Source organism: Panthera onca, chromosome A1, assembly GCF_046562875.1.
Source record: "Panthera onca isolate mPanOnc1 chromosome A1, mPanOnc1 haplotype 2, whole genome shotgun sequence".
In the NCBI taxonomy this organism is placed as follows: Eukaryota; Metazoa; Chordata; class Mammalia; order Carnivora; family Felidae; genus Panthera; species Panthera onca.
The window spans coordinates 123,204,147-123,226,767 of NC_138339.1; the positions used below are offsets into that span (position 1 = coordinate 123,204,147).

The 22,621-nt window shown below is 44.8% G+C and overlaps 1 protein-coding gene across 4 annotated transcripts in view; it reads left to right on the plus strand.

Annotated features, from left to right (window-relative positions):
* The first annotated feature begins 4,067 nt into the window (after positions 1-4,067).
* The window catches only part of NRG2 (neuregulin 2), a 186,188-nt gene continuing 167,634 nt past the window's right edge, over positions 4,068-22,621 (plus strand). For all 4 annotated transcript variants that reach the window (XM_081790343.1, XM_078450545.2, XM_078450540.2 and 1 more), the window contains exon 1: positions 4,068-5,001. In XM_081790343.1, coding sequence (XP_081646469.1) covers positions 4,272-5,001 — 730 coding nt within the window. In that variant the 5' untranslated portion in view covers positions 4,068-4,271. The remainder of the gene's footprint in view (positions 5,002-22,621) is intronic.

The window sequence follows — 22,621 nt, forward strand, 5'->3', positions numbered from 1 at the left end:
ACCCTGGTGCCTAATCAAGATTTATTTTCTAAAACATGCACACTAATTCACTTTGATCACCAGGAAAGAGCCAATTGGGTGTGTCCTTCTAGGAAACCAGACACCCTGTTTTTCTATACTAAAGGCTTGAGGCTAATTCTGGAAGCTGGACAGGAAACCTGGACAGGTATTTCTCTTCCCCTTAGAAGTCTCTGCCTACGGCCCCACTTTCTGTGGCCACGGGAATTCTAGTAGTCTGCTGGGATTTCAAAACTTTCCTCTTGTTCTGAAGAGGGTAAAATTATAATGCAATAATTCCCAACCCTTTTTAGCATCAGACTTTCATCTTAAGGCCAAAAAATAATTTCAAGAATCCCATACAATGAAAGTTCTATTTGAAGTAGCTTTTTAAAAAATTTTTTTAAATGTTTATTTTTGAGAGAGAGCACGCAAGCAGGGAAGGGGAAGAGAAGGATGGAGACACAGAATCCAAAGCAGGTTCCAGGCTCTGAGCTGTCAGCACAGAGCCCGATGCAGGGCTTGAACTCACAAACTGCAAGATCATGACCTGGGCCGAAGTCAGGTGCTTAACCGACTGGGCCACCCAGGTGCCCCGGAAGTAGCTTTTGATTAAGAACATACACGATAACAATTAGAAACAGTATGAAGTTAGAGGATCCTCTGAAACATTTGTTTTCAAACAGGTAGTATACGAGCCTGATATAACATTCACACAGTACAAAAGGGTATAGTACTTTCACTCGCTCCTCAGTCACTCAGTGCCCTTCCCAGAGCCCACTCTTGTTTCAGTTTCTGCTGCGTCCTTTCAAAGGTAATCTATGTTTTACAAATACTTACGTATTTATCCTTTAAAACAAGACAAAATGATAGGATATCTTTCCACTGTTCTTCATACCTAACAATGTCTTGTTATACTTTAAATTATTTTTAATGTTTATTTTTGAGAGAGAGAGGCAGACAGACAGAGCACGAGCAGGGGAGGGGCAAAGAGAGAGGGAGACACAGAATCCGAAGCAGGCTCTAGGCTCTGAGCTGCGAGCACAGAGCCTGACATGGAGCTCGAACTCAAGAATCATGAGACCATGACCTGAGCCGAAGCCAGACGTTCAACTGATTGAGTCACCCAGGCTCTCCCTGTCTTGTTATACTTTAAAATGGGTCTGTGAAAAAAGGAAAGAGGATGTGTGTTTTTGTTCATCATGGTGGCATCTACTATTGAAAGTTGAATTGTACCCATTAATATACAGAAAGTCCAAGTGTACATTAACTACACAGCACTTAGAGATTCTCAGCTCTAAGTTGGGAACCACTGGTATAAGAAAGTTAACAGTAATATTCAACATTAATTTTGGCACTTACTCTGTATCAGGCATTGTTCTAAGCACTTTACACTTATTATCGCATATAATCCACATCCTTCAAATCCTTCTGTCAGCTTAAGTGTTATCTCCTCAGAGAAGCTTTCTAGTATCCAAGTTTACCTGCCCTCTCGCCTTTCCATTATTCCCTATCATTTCATCCTATTTATTTCCTTCAGGAGACGAACCTCTATAAGCAATTAGTTACCTATTTGTCTGTTTGTTTACTATTGCTTTTCCCAACAGTACAGGCTTTAAGAGCAGGGACAGTGTCAGTTTGGTTCCCTGCAGTATATCCAGTGGCCCGTAGTGTGCCTCAGTGTTTGGCACAGAGGAGCCATTCAACTGGATATTAGTATATAACGAGCAATGAAACAACTTTATGGGGTAAACCCTATGATGATCTCCATTATACATATGAGGAAACGAAGGCCTAGAGAGAAAAACAGGCTCATCCCAAAGTTTGTGAATTACAAAATTGATTTGAAACCCAGCTCTGCTTGACCCCAGAGCGCAAGTTCTTTACCACTCTGGATTCCGGAACCGAGGTCTCAGTACAGTCCCGGCTGTGTGTGATCTTGAGTAAGTTCCTTTTCCTCCCTGGGACTGGGTGGTCCACTGAGAAACAGGAGAGTGAAGTTAGCAATATTCCTTACAGTGACGTTCTGTGACGTGGGAGATCGTGATCTACGAAAATATAAAGGGGAACATTGAAGGGGCCAACAAGACTGGCTCTCTTAAGAGAGCTGACTTTAGATTGTTTTCTTCCTTCCCTCCTTTCTTCACTGAAGATTTGCTGATCTCTGTTCTATGCCAGCCACTGTGTTATAGTGCTCCAGAGACTAATAGGACATAGTCCCTGCCGTTAAGGTGCCTGGTCTAATGGGCCTAATGCAAACCCACTAACAGCTGCTTTTAGTATAGGTCGGTGCCATCCAGTAATATGTATGAGGCCCATGGTTACACGAAAGAGGAAGGGATTAATTCCATCATGTTATGTGTATGGTGCTGGGGATGGAGGTAGATGTGAGGAAGGGAGAGATGAGGTATAATGCTGAGCTGGGCCTTGGGGAAAGAATAGTTTCCCAGATGGACAAGCTTGAGGTAAGGCTTCTGGACACAAGAGACATTATCTGTGGAAGCACAGCAAGAAACAGCATGCTTTGCTGAGGATTCCTGGGGTGATGGGTTGGCTCCCAGCGTACGGAGCTGGTTAGGTAGAGGGAGCCCATGAAGAGTCATGCTGAAGAGTCTGTGGACTTGATTCCTCTGAGCAGTGGCATGGCCAACTCCTATCTACATTTCATCTTTAGAAGGGTGACTCTGACGGTGGTAGCACTGGAGGAGGGCAATGGGGCAAAGGGTGCAGAGACTAGTTAGGAAGTGTGGCGGTAGCCGAGGTGAGAGATGATGAGCACTTGGACCTCAGGCATTCACAGCAGGGCTGGAGAGGATACATTGGAGATCTTTTAAAAGGTAGAGCAGAAGGACTTGGTGATTGATTGGATGAGGGAAAATAAGGGGAGACCAAGGGACTTATTTGAAGGGACCAGGTGGCCAAGTATAAAATACTGCCATTGACAACTATAGCGAGTTTGGAGTGGGGTGGGAGAAATAACACTGTTGGCTTTGGATATATTAAGTTTGAGGTGTCTCTTCGACAGCTAGGGAAGGTTTAGCTCCATCCTTCCTTTCCAGAATAGCCGTCCAAGCCTAAGCCAGACATCCCTGGGCTGGCTTCCTGCGGGGCCCAGGCAGGGGTAAAATTCTCTAAGACCTGAGTAGAATTCCTGAGTTCCACATCCTTCAAGGATATAAGAATAAGCTGGGTATTGAAAACTAGATCCTTATTGATAGGAGGAGAATGGATCCTGGATTTGCTTTTTTAAATCAGATGCCGGCTCCAGTGGACCAGACCCTTCTGCCTCTTGCAAGCATCAGACTTTTACAAAGAAACCTTTTCCTATGGAGCAGCCAGCCTCTGGCCCTGACAGGCTCTGGCTCTCAAGCTGGCTCCCGAGAAGCCCCCTACCTCCCTTAGGGAACAGCTTTTTTAAAAGAAGATGAGGTTGTGCAGCGCCTGGCCCTGACTAGCAGCTGCAGAAAGCCCAGAGTCTTGGGAATGGACCCACTCCCAGCCACCACCCTGGTGGCGTTAGGTGTCCTCGATGCCGAGACAAGACTCCACGTAGCCCTAACTCTTTCCAAAAATGATGGGACTGGAATCCTTCCCCACCTCAATTCAAATCTCTAGAGCTCACTAGGCGTTGGCAGGGCCGAACACGTGGGGTCGATTAGGGGCCGGCCTCTAGGGTCCTCCCAAGGAAGGGGACAACCCAGGAGGTGGAGGGCTGGCCCGCCACACCTCGCGTGGAAATCTCCCTGGCTGCTCCAGCTGATGGCCAAAAGGCAGGGGCACACCCTGTGTCCCACTCCCACTTTCATAGGACGGTGCCAGAATCCTTTATCTCTACTCCGTCCTCTCGTCACACACTGCCCTACTGTCCTGCCCATAAATCCCAAGAGCTAAGGTAGCGCGATTCCTCCCGCGCCCCTGCGGGCCCCGAAGCCGGGCGCTAAGGCAGTGCAGTCCCAAGCTTCCCCTGCAGAAGCCGCGCTCCTCACTCGGTCCGGGGGTAGAGGGGGCGCGAGAGAGCAAGTGGGCGGGCGTCCTATTCTCCGCATCCTCCTCCAGGTCCTGGCGCGCAGGGTGGGAGCGCCGCGCGGCTCCGCGCTGCGCATCGCGGCCCGCTTGCCGCCTGCCCCCTGCCCTAGCTGGGCCGCCTCCCCGGGCTGCCGGTGGAGGGCTACGAGGCGCTAACGTTACGCTGTTTCCGGTTTTATAGCGGGCTCTGTTTCCCCTCCCAAGGCGGCGGCGGCGGAGCGGCGGAGCCCCCCAAATGGCCTGGCCAGATGCGGCAGGTTTGCTGCTCAGCGCTGCCGCCGCCGCCACTGGAGAAGGCTCGGTGCAGCAGCTACAGCGACAGCAGCAGCAGCAGCGGCAGCAGCAGCAGCAGCAGCGGCAGCAGCAGCGGCCGCAGAGAGAGGAGCAGCAGCAGCAGCAGCAGCAAGAGCAGCAGCAGGAGCAGCAGCAGCAGCAACAGCAGCATCTCCCGTCCCGCTGCGCCCCCAGAGCCGCGGCCGCCGCAACAGCCGCAGCCCCGCAGCCCCGCAGCCCGGAGAGCCGCCGCCCGCTCTCGAGCCGCAGCCGCCGGCGGCATGAGGCGCGACCCGGCCCCCGGCTTCTCCATGCTGCTCTTCGGTGTGTCGCTCGCCTGCTACTCGCCTAGCCTCAAGTCGGTGCAGGACCAGGCGTATAAGGCACCCGTGGTGGTGGAGGGCAAGGTACAGGGGTTAGCCCCGGCCGGCGGCTCCAGCTCCAACAGCACCCGAGAGCCGCCCGCCTCGGGTCGGGTGGCGCTGGTAAAGGTGCTGGACAAGTGGCCGCTCCGGAGCGGGGGTCTGCAGCGCGAGCAGGTGATCAGCGTGGGCTCCTGTGCGCCGCTAGAAAGGAACCAGCGCTACATCTTTTTCCTGGAGCCCACGGAGCAGCCCTTAGTGTTTAAGACGGCCTTTGCCCCCATCGACACCAACGGCAAAAACCTCAAGAAAGAGGTGGGCAAGATCCTGTGCACTGACTGCGGTGAGTCGCCCCCTCCCTCTGCTAGAGAAAGGGGGGAGGGGAGAGGTGGTAGAGAATGGGGGTGGGGCGGAGAGGTGCTGCAGGTGCCCAGGCCTGGCAGCGGCGGGCTACTGGGGGGTGGGGCCGCCCCTGGGCAGGGCGCCTGGCACGGGTGGGTGAGGGGGTTGGGGTTGGGGAGAAGGAGGATCGGGCTCAAAGTGTGCCAGGGGTGGGGGGCGGGGGAAGGCGCTGGCCTGTGCCAGCAGCGATCTGCGGCTGATGTATGGCAAGTGGAGCTGGAAAGCTGCCATCATAGCCCAGTAGCGGCAGGAAAAACGGAGAAGTCCGGGCGGTGCTGGCCCGAGGCTCAGTGAGTCAGGAGTGACCCTCGGAGGCCTTGCCCGCTCTGCTCCCATGGGCCTGCCTTGCTCAGGCTGGAGAGGGTCTGCAGGAGCAGCCGGGCAGACTCCCAGCTTGTGAAGGCCTCCGCTTACAAGTTCTCCTAGGGAATGATGGCCCCCGCCCCCTCCTTCCTCTCCTGGGCTCCGGGTTCTGCTCATCCACACCGCTGGCGCAGACAGAGTTGGACTTTTTATGCTACTGTTTTCCGTCCTCCATGTGGCTCGGGTGTTTTCTCCATTGTGATTGCCCGTCTTTGCTAAGCAGTTAGCACGCTTTCTCTTAACGTCCAGGACCATCGAGCAGACACCTCTCTTGGCTGTTTCTGGGAGATTTCACTAGGTCTGTTGATGGTGATGACAGTGAAAGAGAGTAACTTACTTCTGCTGAATGCTGTAAGTTCAAGCTCTGACATCTTACTGGCAGGATGTGTTGACTGCGTCTCTCATCTTCATGGTTTTGGGCGCTGCACAGGAACGCAGGTGACTGGAAACAAAACACTGAAATCTGTAGGTCTCTGTAGGTGGGAGTGGAGGTCTCCCATGACAAAAGTCAAAGAAATATCAGTTTAAGAGCTTTTGTTTCTTATCCCTTCACCCAATACTTCTCAGTAAGGTATTTCAAACCAAATCGGCCCCATACTGGAGTATTTGGTGTTAGCTTATCTTGTGCTTATTCATATTGGGGTTTCATTTTGTCCCAAGTAAGGCTGAATTTGGTGCTTGCTGTGTGACTCTGAGCTGTGTAATCACTGAATTGTGACAGATGTCCTGGATGGCCATCGAAGTTGGCTTGTTTACCAGTTTACCAATTGGTTCTAGATAGGCTTTGAGAAGCAAAGAATGTGTAACAGCTCATAGGAGGTTTTGCTGCCCTTATCTTTCTAGATCAATGCCTTTGACTTTTGGAAGCTTTCCTCCTCTTACCAGCACCACCCCCCCCCCCCCCCGCCCCCGCTGCCGTCCTTCAGGAGACAAATTTTAATTTAGTGGTGGTAGTATATCCAGGCATTATGTTGAACAGTGATCACTTTGATCAGAAGAATCTTGAAGTATCTTAATAAGGAGGGAAAAACTTTGGTGGTAACAGCAGTTTCTCTCTCTGACATTGTTCTGAGGAATTTTGTTGACTGCTCTTTAATGTCTTAAATGTTTTATGATGACAAGTTGAGACCAGTTAATTTTTTATTGTTAAGTATTTTATCTGAGACCCCGTGGGGAGCTGTGGATCTGTATTGTGCAGTGGGAAATAGATAGTAAAAACATTTATTGAACCTTGTCCAAGGACAGCTTCTGTTTTGGTTTTCGGTGAGTTGCTCCTGAATATGCACAGGGCACATCACCACATAATCCCTAGTCTGGTCCACTGAGACCCAATGGTGATTGTCAGGTAATCCCCTGTCTTCCTCCTCCTCCTTTACTCCTTCCCTCCTGACAATTATGCCTTGTTCGTTTTAGTGAGAGTTTAAGAGTTTAATAGTTGAATGTGTGATCAGGAAGGATTTGGAGGTCAGAAATGTTGTCTGCTTTGAGCTTATGATCACCTCATATGATTGAAATGGCATGGGTAGTATAGTGCCCAGAAGATACTGCAATCCGTGCTAAGGAGAAGGCTCTCCCACATTGCAAATTGTCAAGGAGCAGGAATGAGCATGGAAGTAAACACTTCAGAAATGCAAATATTTTTGCTTTGAGTTGATAACATATAGATCTGGGTCAGTTCGGGAGGGGGGCTTTATACAAGGGGATTAGAAATTAAAGGACATATTTGCGAGAGGAAACTTGTGGAACTGGTGATCGTGTGGCAGAAGAGCATAGACTACATTTTCCTATTTTCGACTACGGGGTTAAAGAAAGCAGAAAGCGTGCACTGGTGATGGTATATTAAATAAGGAAACAAAATCATCCTAACTAACCACAACACCTTCCTTGTGTTCAGCAGGAAATAACTAACAAATTCATTTTCTGTTTTCTGTCTCTAAAGAAAGCCCTCTAGGCCACAGGGTCATTGGGAACATTTTCTCCTTGGAGCAGATCTGCCCATTGCAAAATAGGGAAACTGGCACTCAGAAACTGTCATCATGGCCGTTATATTGAGCAACTGTGGTTGAATTGTTACTTTGTTTAGCCAGTTCCAGCTCTGAATGTGTCTGGATTCAGAGAGGTATGGTTCCTGGGGAGATCATCTAGAAAGGTGTGTTTTGGTGGGCCAGGACTTTGCGATAATATACCATATAGAGTGATACTGAGCTTAAAAGTTAGCAAATGTCTCAGTAGCATCAGTGAGGGGTCATACTGGACCCTTTCTAGAAGGTCCTCATAATGGCTAATTTCACCGCAACTGTAGAATATCGATTTGAAGCATGTGAAATCTGGCTGCAATAACAGTATGTGTCAGAGGGGTATTTTTATAGATCTCATGTGTATCATTCATCCAAAATTACTACCTCTGGTGGTAAAGAGTTGAGTAAAATCTTTGCATTTCTAAGATTGCATACATGAGGTGTTTTCTATGCCTTCTGTGGAAAGGAGATGAAAAAGAGTTAGGAAGGAGTCTTAGAGATTAGCAGCTCTGTACAAGGCATCCTGTTCTGCAAACGGGCCTGCATTTTTAACAATGGTTGCATATATTTTGGTATAATCACACCCTATCTTGTTGTTTTCCTATGTATATGCTTTTAAGCTGTTTCCTTGTTGAATAGACACAGCCGATGTGTTACCAAAAAAAAAAAAAAAAAGATCATTCTTCCTTTGGAACTTTCTGACTTGCAGTTTTCTTCCAATGTGTAGTGTTCTTTGTTGTTAAAGATGGAAACGGTGTATTCCTGGAGCACTTTACATTCTTTCAAATAGTTTTTAATTAATTTGACATCCAGATTCACATGTTAGGGGAAGGTGGTGCACAAAATTTGGTAAAGCAAAAGTGACTGCATATTTTTAAAATGCTGTTTATTTAAAGAATCTTTTCTTCCCCAGCCAGCTGGAAACCCAGCTGTGCTGCAGCTTGAAGATGGGAAAGTGAAACTAGACTAGAAACTGACCATCCATGGTGGTAAGGACAAGGCTTGGTTATAGATTTAGGGGTAGCATTACTATCATAAAGTCATTCGTTCTTTCAGTGGCTGCTTTCCATAGCAGATTGTAATTCTTGGCGGTGGGAATCATATTTTATCTATGAGGTCCTTCTCCTACCTCTCCTGGTCCCTGATGTTGGTACTGTGCTGGTTTATAGAGGGACTCTCCTAAGGGTCTTTTGAATGAATGAAGTCAAGTGAAGTTAAAAAAGCAAGCCTCCAGATTAATACTAAAACAATCTTAACTCTGATCTGTGACACCAAGTCTCAAAAGCTGAATTTGATGATAGCCTTTACCTGTCGCTATGGGAACCTTTTTTCCAAAGGAGTAGTTATCAACTAGAGTACTTAACCACAATGTGCTTAATCACTGTGCTGATTAGTGTTAATGGGATTTGAGCAGTGTCAAGAATAAAGGTCTTGCTGGAGAGGACCCTCTTTTTTTGTCTTTTTGGAGAATAGATCACCACTCCCTCACCCTCCTGTTTCAACGAAAATAAAACAACTAAAATAAAACAACTAACAGTTTGAGCTAACAAATATCTTGGGAACTAGAGAGGGTGGCGGATTAACTAACTAGGTGACTAACTTCTTGGTTCCAATCCTCTTTACCGTCTTTTATTATCTAGGACATTTCCATTTTATTTCCTAATAGTAAATGCATCAATAGCTTTTTTCCTTATAAAATTGTATTTAGCTTTTTGAATATGTAAAATATTTATATGCCTTATTCCAGAAAGTACATACAAATATATGGTGAATGGGGTGCCTGGTGTCTGACGCTTAATCTCAGCTCAGGTCTTGATCTCAGGATTGTGAGTTCAAGGCTCATGTTGGGCTTTAAAAAAAAAAAAAAAAAAAACGTGGTGAAAAGTCTCCCTCTAAGCTACCTGTTCCTAAGGCAATTGAAAAATGACATATTCTTGAAATGTGTACTTCTCCAAAAGTAAAATGTTTGTCAAAGAAGCCATGTTTTTCTCTTAAAAGATGGAGAATGTTAATTTTGCCAGTAAGTCAGTATTATGGGAACTTCTTCCCAAGCCATATATATATATATATATATATATATATATATATATATAGTGTGTTATATATATATATATATATATATTCACTACCCTATATATATATTGTGTGTATATATATATATATATATATATATATATATATATTCACTACCCTACCTCGCAGATATAACCCTTGGGTCAGGAATGAAAATCCCAAATTGTTTTCCAGATACTTTGCCTTTAAGAAGTTTTCTGTGACAGTGAATTTTGTGATGAATCTTAATTGGGACGCTCAAAGGAGAGATGCAGAGATTTGCCACTGAGCTTTAGGGCCATAGCTCTGCCGGTACAGCAATTCCTACTGTTTCACACTCTTGATAATCTCACAACAGAATCCGTGTGAGAAATCACATGATTCCATATGTGGAAAGAGAAAACTCTACAGTGCATGATTGCTTTGATTTTCATTTAGAAGCCAAGTCGAAGATTTCAGCTGTTAATGAAGAGTTTGATTTTGACTGTATTCCTGTACAATTGGTAAATTCTAGGACTAGCCACTTGAATACTATTTTGAAGTACGTTTAAGATAACCAATTTGAACGTAGTGTTGAGATTTCAGAGGATCGGGGAATTGCCACTCGAATACGTAAGCAAAAAACAAATACGGAAATCCAACAGTGGAAGTTTTTAACCCTCTCAATCCTTCTGGTTTAGTGGCATTTGGTAATTCCGCACATTGATTTGGAAAAGGAATGTTAATATCAATGAAGTTTCCCCTGTGCAGTCTTCAACAACTTGTTCTGGGGTCTTTCTTTTCAAGGTCTGAAGTGGTGGCAGTATAATTTGAACCAAAAGTAAAAAACTCCCCCCAGATTTTCAAAGGTATGTGAAATGGGGATTTTTTGTCTTGTTTCTAGTGAATTAATCTTCCCCTCCTACTCTCTTATTGGAATTAGCACTTATAAATAAAGTCAGTTTATGAATTTCAAGAGATGATATAGGCAACACGTTGGAAAACTGGGGAAAGTAAGTGAATTAACCAGTGGAAGTGCTAAATTATGACAAGTCTGTGAAATTAGCCTCCTTTAAAAACATCAGTGCACACAGGTAAATCTTTGGTGAACTAGAGCTCCATGTTAGGCTATAGCAACTGTAGGAGCCCGGAGGGTGACTAAAAGGCATCAGGATGACTTGAAAGAGGACATGCTGTACTCAGGCAAAGAGCTTGGAGCTCTTGCCAATCTGGGGTCAAAAGACAGAGATTCATGTTGACTAAGAGCATTTGCTGTTAATCAGCGGTGATGTTTTTCGATAATTATAAATGAGGCTCAGTTAAGGAGCCTTCTTTCTCTGGCGAGTTGCCTCTAGCCAAGTGTGGTATATGAGCTCCATTGTACAGTAACATTCCCTTCCCACTCTGTACTTGCAGTGAGAGCCAAGTTACCTCTCCAGGGACCTTCTCTGGGACAGAGCCTGTTAGCTCCTCCCTGTGCCTCTGCTCAGGACCTGGCCATGCTGCTTGCCTCCTGGGGTGGTCTGGAGGCAGTTAATAGTCCATTTACCCTTGCAGATGTGTCCAGAGTGGCAGAGGCACAGGTATCCGAGAGACTTCCGTATACTACAGCAACACAGCCCCCCAAGATGTGACGTTCAGGTCGCTTTTTATCCTTTTTTCAGAAACAGAATCTTTAGTGCTTCTCTTTTGTCTTCATAGATTTCCTGCCTTGTGCTGATGACATCGGTTTCCCCCCTCCTCTTTCCCTCACTGATCTGTTTATTCAGACTGAGGATCTGTCTTTGTCCTCTAGGCTAGGATGTTTTACTTGGTCTTGATCTTGCTATTGGTCCGACTAACAGAAGACAAACTGAGCTCACATTCCTCAGAACTGAGTGAGAGGAAAGTCACCACATGGCTAAATACCTGGTTCAGTCCCCAGGACAGTCAGGACATCATTAATTCGATTGTGACAGTGATACATTTTGGTATTCTTGAGGTTGTATTACTAAGAGAGCTTGGTTTCAATTCCATCTTTCAAATGCTTGCTTCAACAAATACTTATATGTGTGCTCTGTGTAAAGAACTAGGTACTTTCTGGGTAGTTATATCAGACACAGTTCCTGTCATCAAGGAGTTTACAGTCTGGAAGTACAAAGATAGAGCAGCAGTTCAATCCAGAATATGATAAATGCCGTAAGATACCAGCATAGTGCTTTTGGGAGCAGGGGAAGCATCTTAGAGGAAAAGAAGATCATATTCAGTTACAGGATTAAAGAAAGTTTCTTGGAGAAGTAGTTTGAGATGGGATTCTAATAGCCAGGGATAGTTGAGGTAGGGGTAGTTTAGAGATAGAGACCAATCGATTGACTACATGGATTTCATGCAGAGAGAGCCACCATTCTCTTCAGCAGAGGGGCATATTTGTAGTATGCAAAATAACCAGAATGAAAAGGAGAACTGGAGAAAGGGTCTGGAGAGGGAGATGAGGGTCACATTTTCACCTGTTTTGAATGCTAGGCTGAAGACTTTATTTGCAATCACGCAAGTAGTATTTGAACGTTAAGAGCAGTTCAGTAATGTTTTGTGGTCATCGGTGAATGGGTCTTGCACGTATTTTGTTAAATTTATCCCTAAGTATTTCAGGTTTTCTGGATGCTACTGTGAAGGGTATTTTTGTTTACTTTTGTTTTCCAGTTATTAATTGCTAGCATACAGGATGATAATTTTTAAAATATTGATTTCGTATCCTGTGACCTTAATAAATTCACTGATTATTCCTAGTAACTTTTTTGGGTAGATTTCTTAAGGAGTTTTCTCTGTGTACATGACTATGTTGTCAGTGAAGAAAAGACAGTTCTACTTTTTACTTTCTAACCTGTTTGCCTTTATTTCTTTTTCTTTCCTTATTCCACCGGCTAGCACTGCCAAGGACAATGTTGAATAAAAGTGGTGAGAACAAACATCTTTGTTCTAGTCGTGGTGGAAAGCATTCAGACCTTCACCATTAAGTATGATGTTAGCTGAAAGTTTTTCATAGATGCCCTTCCTTTAAAAAAATAAAAATTCTACTAAGTATGGTATAATGACTAAGAATTTGGGCTTTACAACCAAACAGACCTGGGTTTGGAAACCATCTTCTACATTTTCAAACTCAGTGATGTTGGGCAAATTACTTTCCTATAAAATGGGGATAGTGATAGCACTTAATAGGATAGCTGTATTAAATGAGATAATACATGTAGAATGATTAGCACAGCACCCAATAATAAATGTTAAAAAATATTACTTATTAACTAAATCTTATGAGATCAATGTGAGCAGGACAACTAATAAGTGAAAATTTTCAGTTCTAGAAGCAGACTGCAGGCAGGCAAGGGGGAGATTTTCACCAAGCACTGTATTTTTAACCCAGATGTCCCTATTTATCTCAATACAGAGTCACTGGGTAGGGCTGGTTGAGGTGATGAGAAGAGAAGGGATTATGTGTGTGGTCTCTCTGTAGGGAAGTTCATGCTGGTTCTACGGAGGTCCCAACAAGGCCATCAGTCTTGATGTATCCATGGATCTCTGTTGATCAATATTCTGAGAAGCCCACAGATAGATACTGCTTTTCTCTGTTTCACAAATAGGATGACAATGACTGAGATCCATACTCCAAAATGTGCATTTCAAAATCTCAACATGCTTGTGGGGTCCAGGTTCTGGAGTCCTGCCAGGCCTGCTCTTTGACTATCACTGGTTTTAGCTGTTATTAGGAGGAGCTGCTGAAAGTCCCTGGAAAATGGCTGACAGTGTCTTTTCTTTTTTCCCCCCGCCCAAAAAGAGCAGATCCCTGACTCATCCTGCTTTGATTTGGGGGCTTCCAGCATTGGGGATGCTTTCACACTACACTATTCATATTCTGTCTTTCCTTGTTTCTGCACTGAGTTGGTGTGGATCTAGGGGCTGCCCAGGTGTGGTCATGTAACAGGGGGCATTTTTGGAGTTTTGGGGGTTTAATTTTCCTTAATTGATTAATGTGTGGAACCTGATGAAAGTATGAATCGTAGATCCTTAAATGTTTGTAGGACGAAGATTCCTCACCTTGCCTTCTTCCTCTAAATATTTTTTGGCTATTATTAACCCTCAGATCCTGGGCTGACCACACATCCCCAACCTCAAGTATTCCTTATTATTTTCTTAGAGTTTTAGTATTTATGACCTGTACCATGCATATGACACGTATCATTTAATGTCATGCATTCTTGACTACCTTTTGATGGGTCAGTATCTTATCTATTCGCCTGATTGTAAGATCTTTGGGGGAAGTAAGTTAACATACGACAAATATTTGATTAATGGCTATTGCCAAGAAAGAAGGGAGTGAGTGGATCCTTTTTGCTTTCTCTACTGGCCACTTTTGCCCTAGACAAATTTCAAGGTTCTTCAAATGACAACTCAGACTAGACCAATCATAGAAAGTATTTTCAGACATTTTGATAAAGGGCAGAATTTGGGTTCTCAGTTATATTTCTGTTCACTTTTCTTCCCCTTTGTAATCTATAGCATCTTCGTTTTCTTGCAGGTAATTCTCTTTTCTTGAGTTTTAGAATTATGACTAGGTGGTTTTCCTCACACGTGTTAATATTTTGGCTTGTGTTTCCTTTCTGTCTTTTGGTTAGTTGGCATTCTGCAAAAAAATTCTCCAGTTTCACTTGCCATATGACTTTTTAGGATGTTCCCCACTTGGGTTTCTCACTGGAATGTCCAGTTTCACTCAGTTACTTTGACATGTTCATGCTTCAGGCTGAATATTTTAAGAACTAAGAGGCATGACCAGGCGTCATCTGTAGTAAGCGGAGACCACAAATTACAAGTTGTTGTACCTCTCTGCCTAGTAGGCAGCTTGAGGGCTTCTGAAGGCTAGGACTGGTTCTTAGATCACAGTTGTTTCCTAAAAGGTTGGGGAGGGGAAACTCAGTGTTTCTTCATGTCTCTCTTCGGCATGTTCATCCTTTTTTTTTTTTTTTTTTTTTTTTTTTTCAGTTTATTTATTTAGCTTGAGACAGACAGAGAGTGCGCGTGAGCGCAAGCATGAGCAGGGAAAGGGCAGAGAGAGGGAGACAGAGGATCCCAAGCAGGCTCTGTCTGCACTGTCAGCACAGAGCCCAATGTGGGGCTCAGACTCACCAACCATGAGATCATGAACTGAGCCAAAGTCAGACACTCAACCAGCTGAGCCACCCAGGAGCCCTGCTGGCATGTTCATCCTTTACCATTTCCTTGAAATACCATTACCATTTTTTTCCACATCTGCTTGGCTGATGTTTTGGGCGGGGGGCTGGGGGTGGGTCTCAAGAGGGTTTTTCTCTTCTAGCTCAGAGTGCCAAAGGATCACTAGTCATCACTTTGCACAGGGCTATGGCACGCGGCTTCCTCAAGTCAATCCCTCCCACTGGTACCTGTGGCCATAAGTATAATCTCAGCAGAGTACCTCACCACAGTTGCTTAGGCCAGTGATGAATATCACAAGCACTGCCTGATTGATGACTCTCTTTTGGAATAAGTTTGGTTTCAGAGAGGAGAGTTTATTTACCAGTCAGGATGGAACAGATAGATTAAGGAGCTCTGTCATGTCTCACTTCCTATCACGGAGTGAGAAAAAGAATAGCAAGGCTGTAGCCAGTGCAACTTTCCCAGTATTGTCATTGGTTGATTGGATTTCAGAGGGAAAATAATAAAAACAAGAATTTTTAAAAAGGAAGAAACAAGTCTCAGCCCACAACATGATCCAATTGTCACAGAGTGAAACTAAAGCCCACAAGGGAAGAGCTTCTTTCAAAGGACACTGGGGCTTCCAAAGGCAGCTTCCTCTTAGTTGGTTTCCTTTTCGTAGTCCATTCATGTGGGTTCATTTCTGAGAACCTGTTGGTGCTCCTCGCTTCTGAGAGCCCTTGGTGCTCCTTGCTTGGGTCTGCTGTCACACCTGCTTTTGTCATCATTGTAAGTGCCACTCCTCAGCCCCCATTCCCAAGAACCAGAGAAGTTGCCGAAAATTTCTAGTGCAAACTTTCCAATGCTTTCTTGGACGTTAGGACTGATGGGCCTAATGAGAAGATAATGAACAAGGCCTGGGATAGGGACCGGTGAGGGAGGAATCACATATGACAAATCTGGTGGAGTTTCAGGTCCAGTTCTTTTGGACAAAACATGGGGTTTTTCCAAGAAAGCCTCTCCCATACTTGCAAGTGTCATTTTCAAAAGGGAATGCTTTTTCCAAAAAGGCTGGTGACATGCATGGGGCCTCCTAGTAACGTGTATGTTAAAGTGTCTTGGCCAAGTACTGACAGTCATCCTTGAAGATGGCACTCCCAGGGCTCGGCCCAAATGATTCAGGCCAATACTGAGAAGAACCTAGGATGTGGAGTCAGGTAGTCATGCTGTGGGCCAAGCAAAACATTACCACCTCTGAGAGAAACTTCTTGCCAATGGGAAAGAATCTAACTTGTAGGTTGAAGGAGGCACATGGAGGGCCCCCAGATTGGGAGGGGCTTCCTGTCTTTGTTTCTCATTATGCAAATTATCTGAGTAGGTTTCTGCTGTGCGTGTTATGCTCTCATCTGAGAGGGCAAATGGGAGCTGGAGCTGAGACTAGTTCCCCTGGGAATATTGTTTTCACCTCTGCCAGTTCCCACTGCCACCCTCCCGCCCCACTTCTACTTTGCCCACACTGAACATGGGCTCCTTGATTCTTCTGTGTGGTATCACAGCCTCAGGGCCTCTGGTGAATGAGCCTTAGGCCCAGAGCTTATTGTACAGAAGTAAACGTTAAAGGCATTGGTTTTAGATTCAGTCTGTGAAGGAATCAATCACATCAAGTGCATAAAAGGTCCTAGTTGGTTTGATGGTCTTCACTGGGCCAAGCTCACAAACCATATTTTTTTAAAGTAAGTACACAAGTTGACTTTTCTCATCTCTGAAGTTAAGTAACCACCTAGTCAGTCCAGAGGAGGGGTGAATGTTGTCATTGTAAGAGCAAAGTAGAAAAGGGCAATAGTGCTGCTTCTGTTCCCGTCTCAGAGGGTGAATGTTACTCTCTCTTCTACGGTTCAAAGATCACTTGCGTTGGAAGAGTTTGTTACTGACAACTGTGAATTTGGGGAAGGGGTCATGGCTGGATTGCTACTGACCCACTCACCTTTAAAGACTGAAGCTGCTTTGTGGACCCTGCCATGGGTTCCTCCAGCGATGTTGTACACATAGTGTTTGGTTCCTTCCACTCTTACATCCCTCTCATGTTTTTCCATCACTGGGTCTTCTTCTGACTGTCTTATAAGGATACAGCTCCTAAGGGGCTGTCCCTGGTTCTCTTCTCAATGTATGTAGTCTGTTCTAAAGTTTCAACTATATTAGGGCGCCTGGGTGGCTCAGTCGGTTAAGCATCTGACTTCAGCTCCGGTCGTGATCTCACGGTTCATGAGTTTGAGCCCTGCATAGGGCTCTCTGCTGTCAGCACAGAGCCCACTTCAGATCCTCTGTCTCCCTCTCTCTGCCCCTACCCAGCTTGCTCTCATGCTCTCTCTCTCAAAAATAAATAAACATTAAAAAGAAAGAAAGAAAGAAAAGAAAAGAAAAAGAAAGTTTCAACTATATATCACATAGTGGTTAAGACTGCATGCTCCAGAGCCAACTTTGAAGGGTGAATCTTGGCTCTGTGACTTACTAGCTGTATCACTTTGGGCAAATTCATTAACCTCTTTTTGCCCCCGGTTCCCCAACTATAACATGGGGCTAATAATAACACCTACCACGTGACGTTGGGGTCAGGTTTCAGTGAGTTACTCCACATAAAGTGCTTAGAAAATTGCCTGCTTGGAGGAAACCTTCGATGCAGGCTAGCCACAATTACTGTTTTTGACATGTCTGTTGTTAGTGGAAAGAAAACAGTTTGGGATTCAGACTGATATTTATTAAAATCCCGGCTCTGTTCCTTACTAGCTATGTGAGCTTGGGGAAAGTCGCTTAATTTTTCTGAGTCCCAGTTTCCACCTGCCTGTGGCACATTGTTTCAGGTATCTATTACTGCATAAGAAATCACCCCAAAATGAAGTGGCTTCCAACAGCGACAGTTGTCATTATTTCTCAAAGTCCTGGGGATTGACTGGGCTCAGCTAGGAGGTTAGCATCTTTCATGTAATTTTTGGTCACATGGTGGCTGAACAGTCAGACAGTAGCAGAGACTGGGTCACTTCAAAGTTTCCTCTTGACATGTCTAGAAGCCATTGCTGGCCGTTCTCATCTGGGAGCTTAGCTGGGGTTATGGGCCAGGGACCTTACCTGGGAGCATCCCAAGAGAGGGCCAGGCAAAAGCTGAGTTGTCTTTTATGATCTAGCCTCAGAAGTCACTTCTGCCACATTCTGTTTGTTAGAAGAGAGTTAGTTACTAAGCCCTGACCAGGTTCAAGGGGAGCAGAATTAGACTGTTTCTTGGTGGAAGGATTGTCAAAGACTTTGTGGATATGTTTTGAAACCACTACAGTCTGCTTTCTGGTCACAAACCATTTATATGAAAAATACACTCATCCTCACCCCAAATCTTACTCCTTCAAAAAGGCACGTCTATTATGGTACCAGACTCAGGCTTAGACTCAGGCTCAGGGTCCAGGATCTCATCCTCTTAATCAAGTGTATGTGCAGATGATGCTTCTCTAAAGCAGTTCCTTAGGTACAACAACTTGAGTATTGTTCCTCCTGACTTGAAGAAGTGAACTATAGGAACAATTTATCTGACTCCCCTCAACCCCCCCCCCCCCACTGCCCTACAATGCTGGGATTGATGTAGGGTAACTGCCATAGTTGCCCCTTTTTAGAAATTGGTAATACTTAAACATTTTGAAGTGACTTTATTTTTAAGTTTTGAGATAATTCAAAATGTGCAAGAAAGTTGCAAAAAGAACAAAGACTCTCCTTTGCCCAGCTTCCCCAAATTATACAACCATGCAAAATTATCAACACCAGGAAATGAATAATAGTATTGACGTAATACTATTTTTTAAAGCTTATTTATTTATTTTGAGAGAGAGAAAGAGAGAAAGTGAGCAAGCAGAGGGTCAGAGAGAGGGAGAGAACGAATCCCAAGCAGGCCCCATGCTGTCAAAGTGGAGCCCAACGCAGGGCTCGACCCCACAAAATGTGAGATCATGACCTAAGCTGAAACCAACAGTCAGACGCTTAACCAACTGAGCCCCCCAGGCCCCCCAGATGCAATACTATTAACTAATCTATAGACCTTATTCAAATGTTGCCAATTGTCTTACTAATGGCCTTTTCCTAGTCCAGGATCCAATCTAGAATCTCACATCACATTTAGCTGTCATGTCTCCTTGGCCTTCTATCTAAGGTAGATGTTCCCATTTGGAAGAGGGGCAACCGAAGCCACTAGTCCATTAGCAATTCTGAAATCCAGCCTGGCATGTGAGTAGGCTCAGTCCTACTGTCTGGGAATGATTCTCTACTATTCTTGGTTCTACCCTAAAGGCTCCTGGTTTTGCCCTCTAAATTATCCTTCCTTTTCCATAAAACATGGCCTGTGTTTGCAGCCAAGGACTTTACTCAGCGTTCTTTCAAGTGATGGTCAGTCAGATGCAGCCACAAGAGAAGACACAGGAGAGGCACAAAAAGACAAAGGTTACTATACTCACAGGTCCTAGAGAAGGGCTCACCACATGCCACATAGGGTCACAGAAAAAAAATGCCTGCGTTGGGGCAGGTGACAGAAGACAGAAAAGTGCAGAAAGTATTAGGCCAGAGACTTTATTGGGATTTCCTTGGGAATAGAGACCCAGGACAGGGTGAATTATTTAGGATTGGCTGGTTTGAATAGTTTTGGTGGACTCTAAGCTATAAGGGTGGTACCTGCTTGCCTGGTACCTGGTCCTGGGATGATTAAGGGGAAGGTAGAAGAGTATGGCTCTGAAGTGGTTAGTTTGCATGTCAAAGGCATAGTCTTGACACAGTCTTTTGCTATTTCTAAGTAGTGGCTAGCCCTGACTGGTGCAGTCGCTCCAGACAGAAAGGGTTTTTTAAGATGTCAAAACATCATACTATATAGAAAATTAAAACTATATATAGCACACTCAGTCTACTTCCTACCTGTAGATGTTTGGGGGGTCTAAAGCCTTTTTATTTTGTAGTGCTTGGTCCCCTTTAGGCAGTGTTCTTGCTAGTACACTTCTTTTTAAAAATGTGTGGTCTGCCTATGAATCTTATCAGGGTTCACTATGTTAGACAAAAGCCACACCCTCAAATCTTACCAAGATGAGTTGTCTCTACCTTGAGCTCCCTGTGGGCTGCTGTGGGACAACACCCTTGAGATTAGTGGAATCCCTATTCTTGATTGGAAAGGACCTGGAGGCATGACCTTAAGATCATTAAGGGCCTTTTGTCTGTTGCAAAGATTCTTTGAGACATTGCTTTTGATTTTGCTGAGGTCCTAACAAAGGATACTATTCAAAATGCCTCAAACCGAGTTCATTATCCCCTTACCATATCCTATGTTGTAAAAGACACTCCCGTCTGAGATAACAACATCGATCTAGTCTTCCAAGCCATTAGGAACCTCAGCATTGTCTTTGGTTCCTTTCTTACCTTCATCCCTGTGTCCAGTACATTGTCAAGTTCATGACAGTTTTTACTACTGCAAAGTTTCTTCAAAACAAGTCTTTTCATTCATGATGCTCTAGTTGGGTACTTGTATCTCCCATAGACTATCACAGTAGCTGCTAAAGGGAATTTCCCATTTTCAGAGTCTTTCTTCTATCACCTTTCCTGGAATTAGCTTTCTAAAGCAAATTAATTGTGTCTGCCCAACCCAGAAGTCTTCATCAGCCTCTTATCATTTATAGGATAAAGTGAAAACGCCTTCACATGACATGCAGGGCCTTCCACAATTTGACCCAACTTGCCTTTAAGACTGCAGCCCACTCTTCCACACTTACTCTTTGCCGGAGCCAGGATGTGCCGTTTTGAAAATTTAGGACACATTTTACATTTTTCTTCCTTAATGCTTTTGTGCATTTTGTTTCCCTGGCTTGGTATGCTTTTCCTTTCTTTCTCAGTCAGTTGCTAGCCTCCTCGTCCTTCAAAGTTCAGCTCATAGCCCACTTCTCCTCAAAGCTTTTTCTGATCCCCTCAGTCTGAATGAATCATGGCATCCTCTATGTTCCTGTAGCAGTTGTTAGCACTTCTGTAATCATAATGGTCTATTCTTTCATTTAGCATGGTCGGATAGGGAAGCAGGGTATTTGTGTATGATCCCTAGCCTATGAGCTTCTGCTTCTGCTGCTACTGCTGCTGCTGCTTCTTTTTAATGTTTATTTATTTTAAGAGAGAGAGAGAGAATGAGCACGAGCAGGGGAGGGGCAGAAAGAGAATCCAAAGCAGGCTCTAGGCTCGGAACCTTCAGCGCAGAGCCTGACACGGGGCTCAAACCCGTGGACCTCGAGATCATGACCCGAGCCAAAGTCGGCTGCCTAACCGACTGAGCCACCCAGGCGGCCCTAGACTATGTGCTTCTTGAGTGTAAGATGGAACTGCAGCAAAGGATGTATTTTACTTATTTTTTTGTGTGCCTTAGTTATGTTACGTCGCTAACAACTGCCTGATGACTTGAAGAGAGAATGGATTCTACTGTACGATTAGAACTGGCAATTAGAATAAACGTCTGGTTCATGGAAGGAGATTGGCCTAGGTATGCAATATGTTGGCAGAGATGTACGAGAGTAGCAGATTGAGGCAGCTGCTTTAGATGAAAATTGGGGGTTGATTTAGTTACCCAGGGCTATATTGGACTCTACTGTTACTGCTGCTGCTGTTTATACCAATGAAAACCAAATCTCTGATGTGTGGACTACAGTCTGTGTTTTATTAGCCTCAATGGGAAACACCTTGATTATTCAGGGTGCTTATTACTAAGCACCTCAGATTATTCAGGGCTAGGAGAATTTGGCTGTTCCGTATGCCATTGTATCCCTATCACTTTCATGGTACTCGGCATGTTACAGGATCTCCATAAATATCACTTGAGGGGAAAATGAGTGAAGAAATGATTTCTTCTCCTGTGTGACTCCAGAGTACCTACGTGTGCCGTTCCCAAAGATCATAGCCGAGAGAGCCAGTTCAAAATCAGCCAAAGTTAAGAGAAGGCCTATTTATCACAAAGGATACATCCAAGGTCCTCTTGATACTCAGAGCTTTCTGCTTTGAGTATCAAAGCAGCTACTATGGGGGTTATCGGGGGCATTAGCACATTAGGATGTGGATAGAGTGATTGGTGGTAAGTGAGTGGCAGAACTGCCATAAAAATCAGGCTGTCAGAAGCGACAGAAGCTTCTTTTAGGTGGCCAGGAGGAGAGTCTGGGCTGTGTCCTCAGTCAAAGAAGAGGAGACTATTCAGGCATTGTCAGGTTTTCGGTTGTTGTTTTGCTTTTAAATGATGAGAGCCCTTCCTGGAAATCGGCCTTCCCAGGTCCAGTCTCAGCCCACTGCTTTCTCTGTGACCTTGTGCAGCCTGTCCTTACACCCTGGGCTTTGTTTTGAGCTGACAAATGCTGGTTTCTTCTTCAGCTGTGAGAATTGGGGAGGAGAGAGTGTTTCAAGCCAACTAGGTAAGTGGCATGGCATCAAACGAGATCCTGCATGGGTTTATAGCTTTTCTTTGAAAATTTTAGCTAAATCCCAGACTGAGGGACAATCTGGATGTCTGGAGCGCTGAATTTCTTTCTTGAAGCTGTGCTTCCCTGTATTCCTTTCTGAGTATCAAATCCGAGCAGACTCCCTGAGTCTGTGATTGTGATAATTGGATGGGAGGGATTGGGGCAATTTAGGAAGATGATGGGGGCCTGACCTCTTTCTGCCTTTGAAATCCACAAAGGAAGGAAAATGGGTAAAATGATAAATAGTTGATCAAAAACGGGGTGTGCCCTCCTAAATTAGGACAGCTGGCTCCATGATAAAAATGTTTTACTGTTAATGGCCCTCAGGACCAGACGCTGTGAAAACAGAAGTTAAACTCTGACTTTGGACAGCTGTCTCCATGCAGGGAAGGCAGTGTAACCTCTTCTCTGCCCTTGTCCAGCTGTGGATTCCTCTAAGGAGGTCTCAAGAGTCTTGAGGTGGGGGGACTTG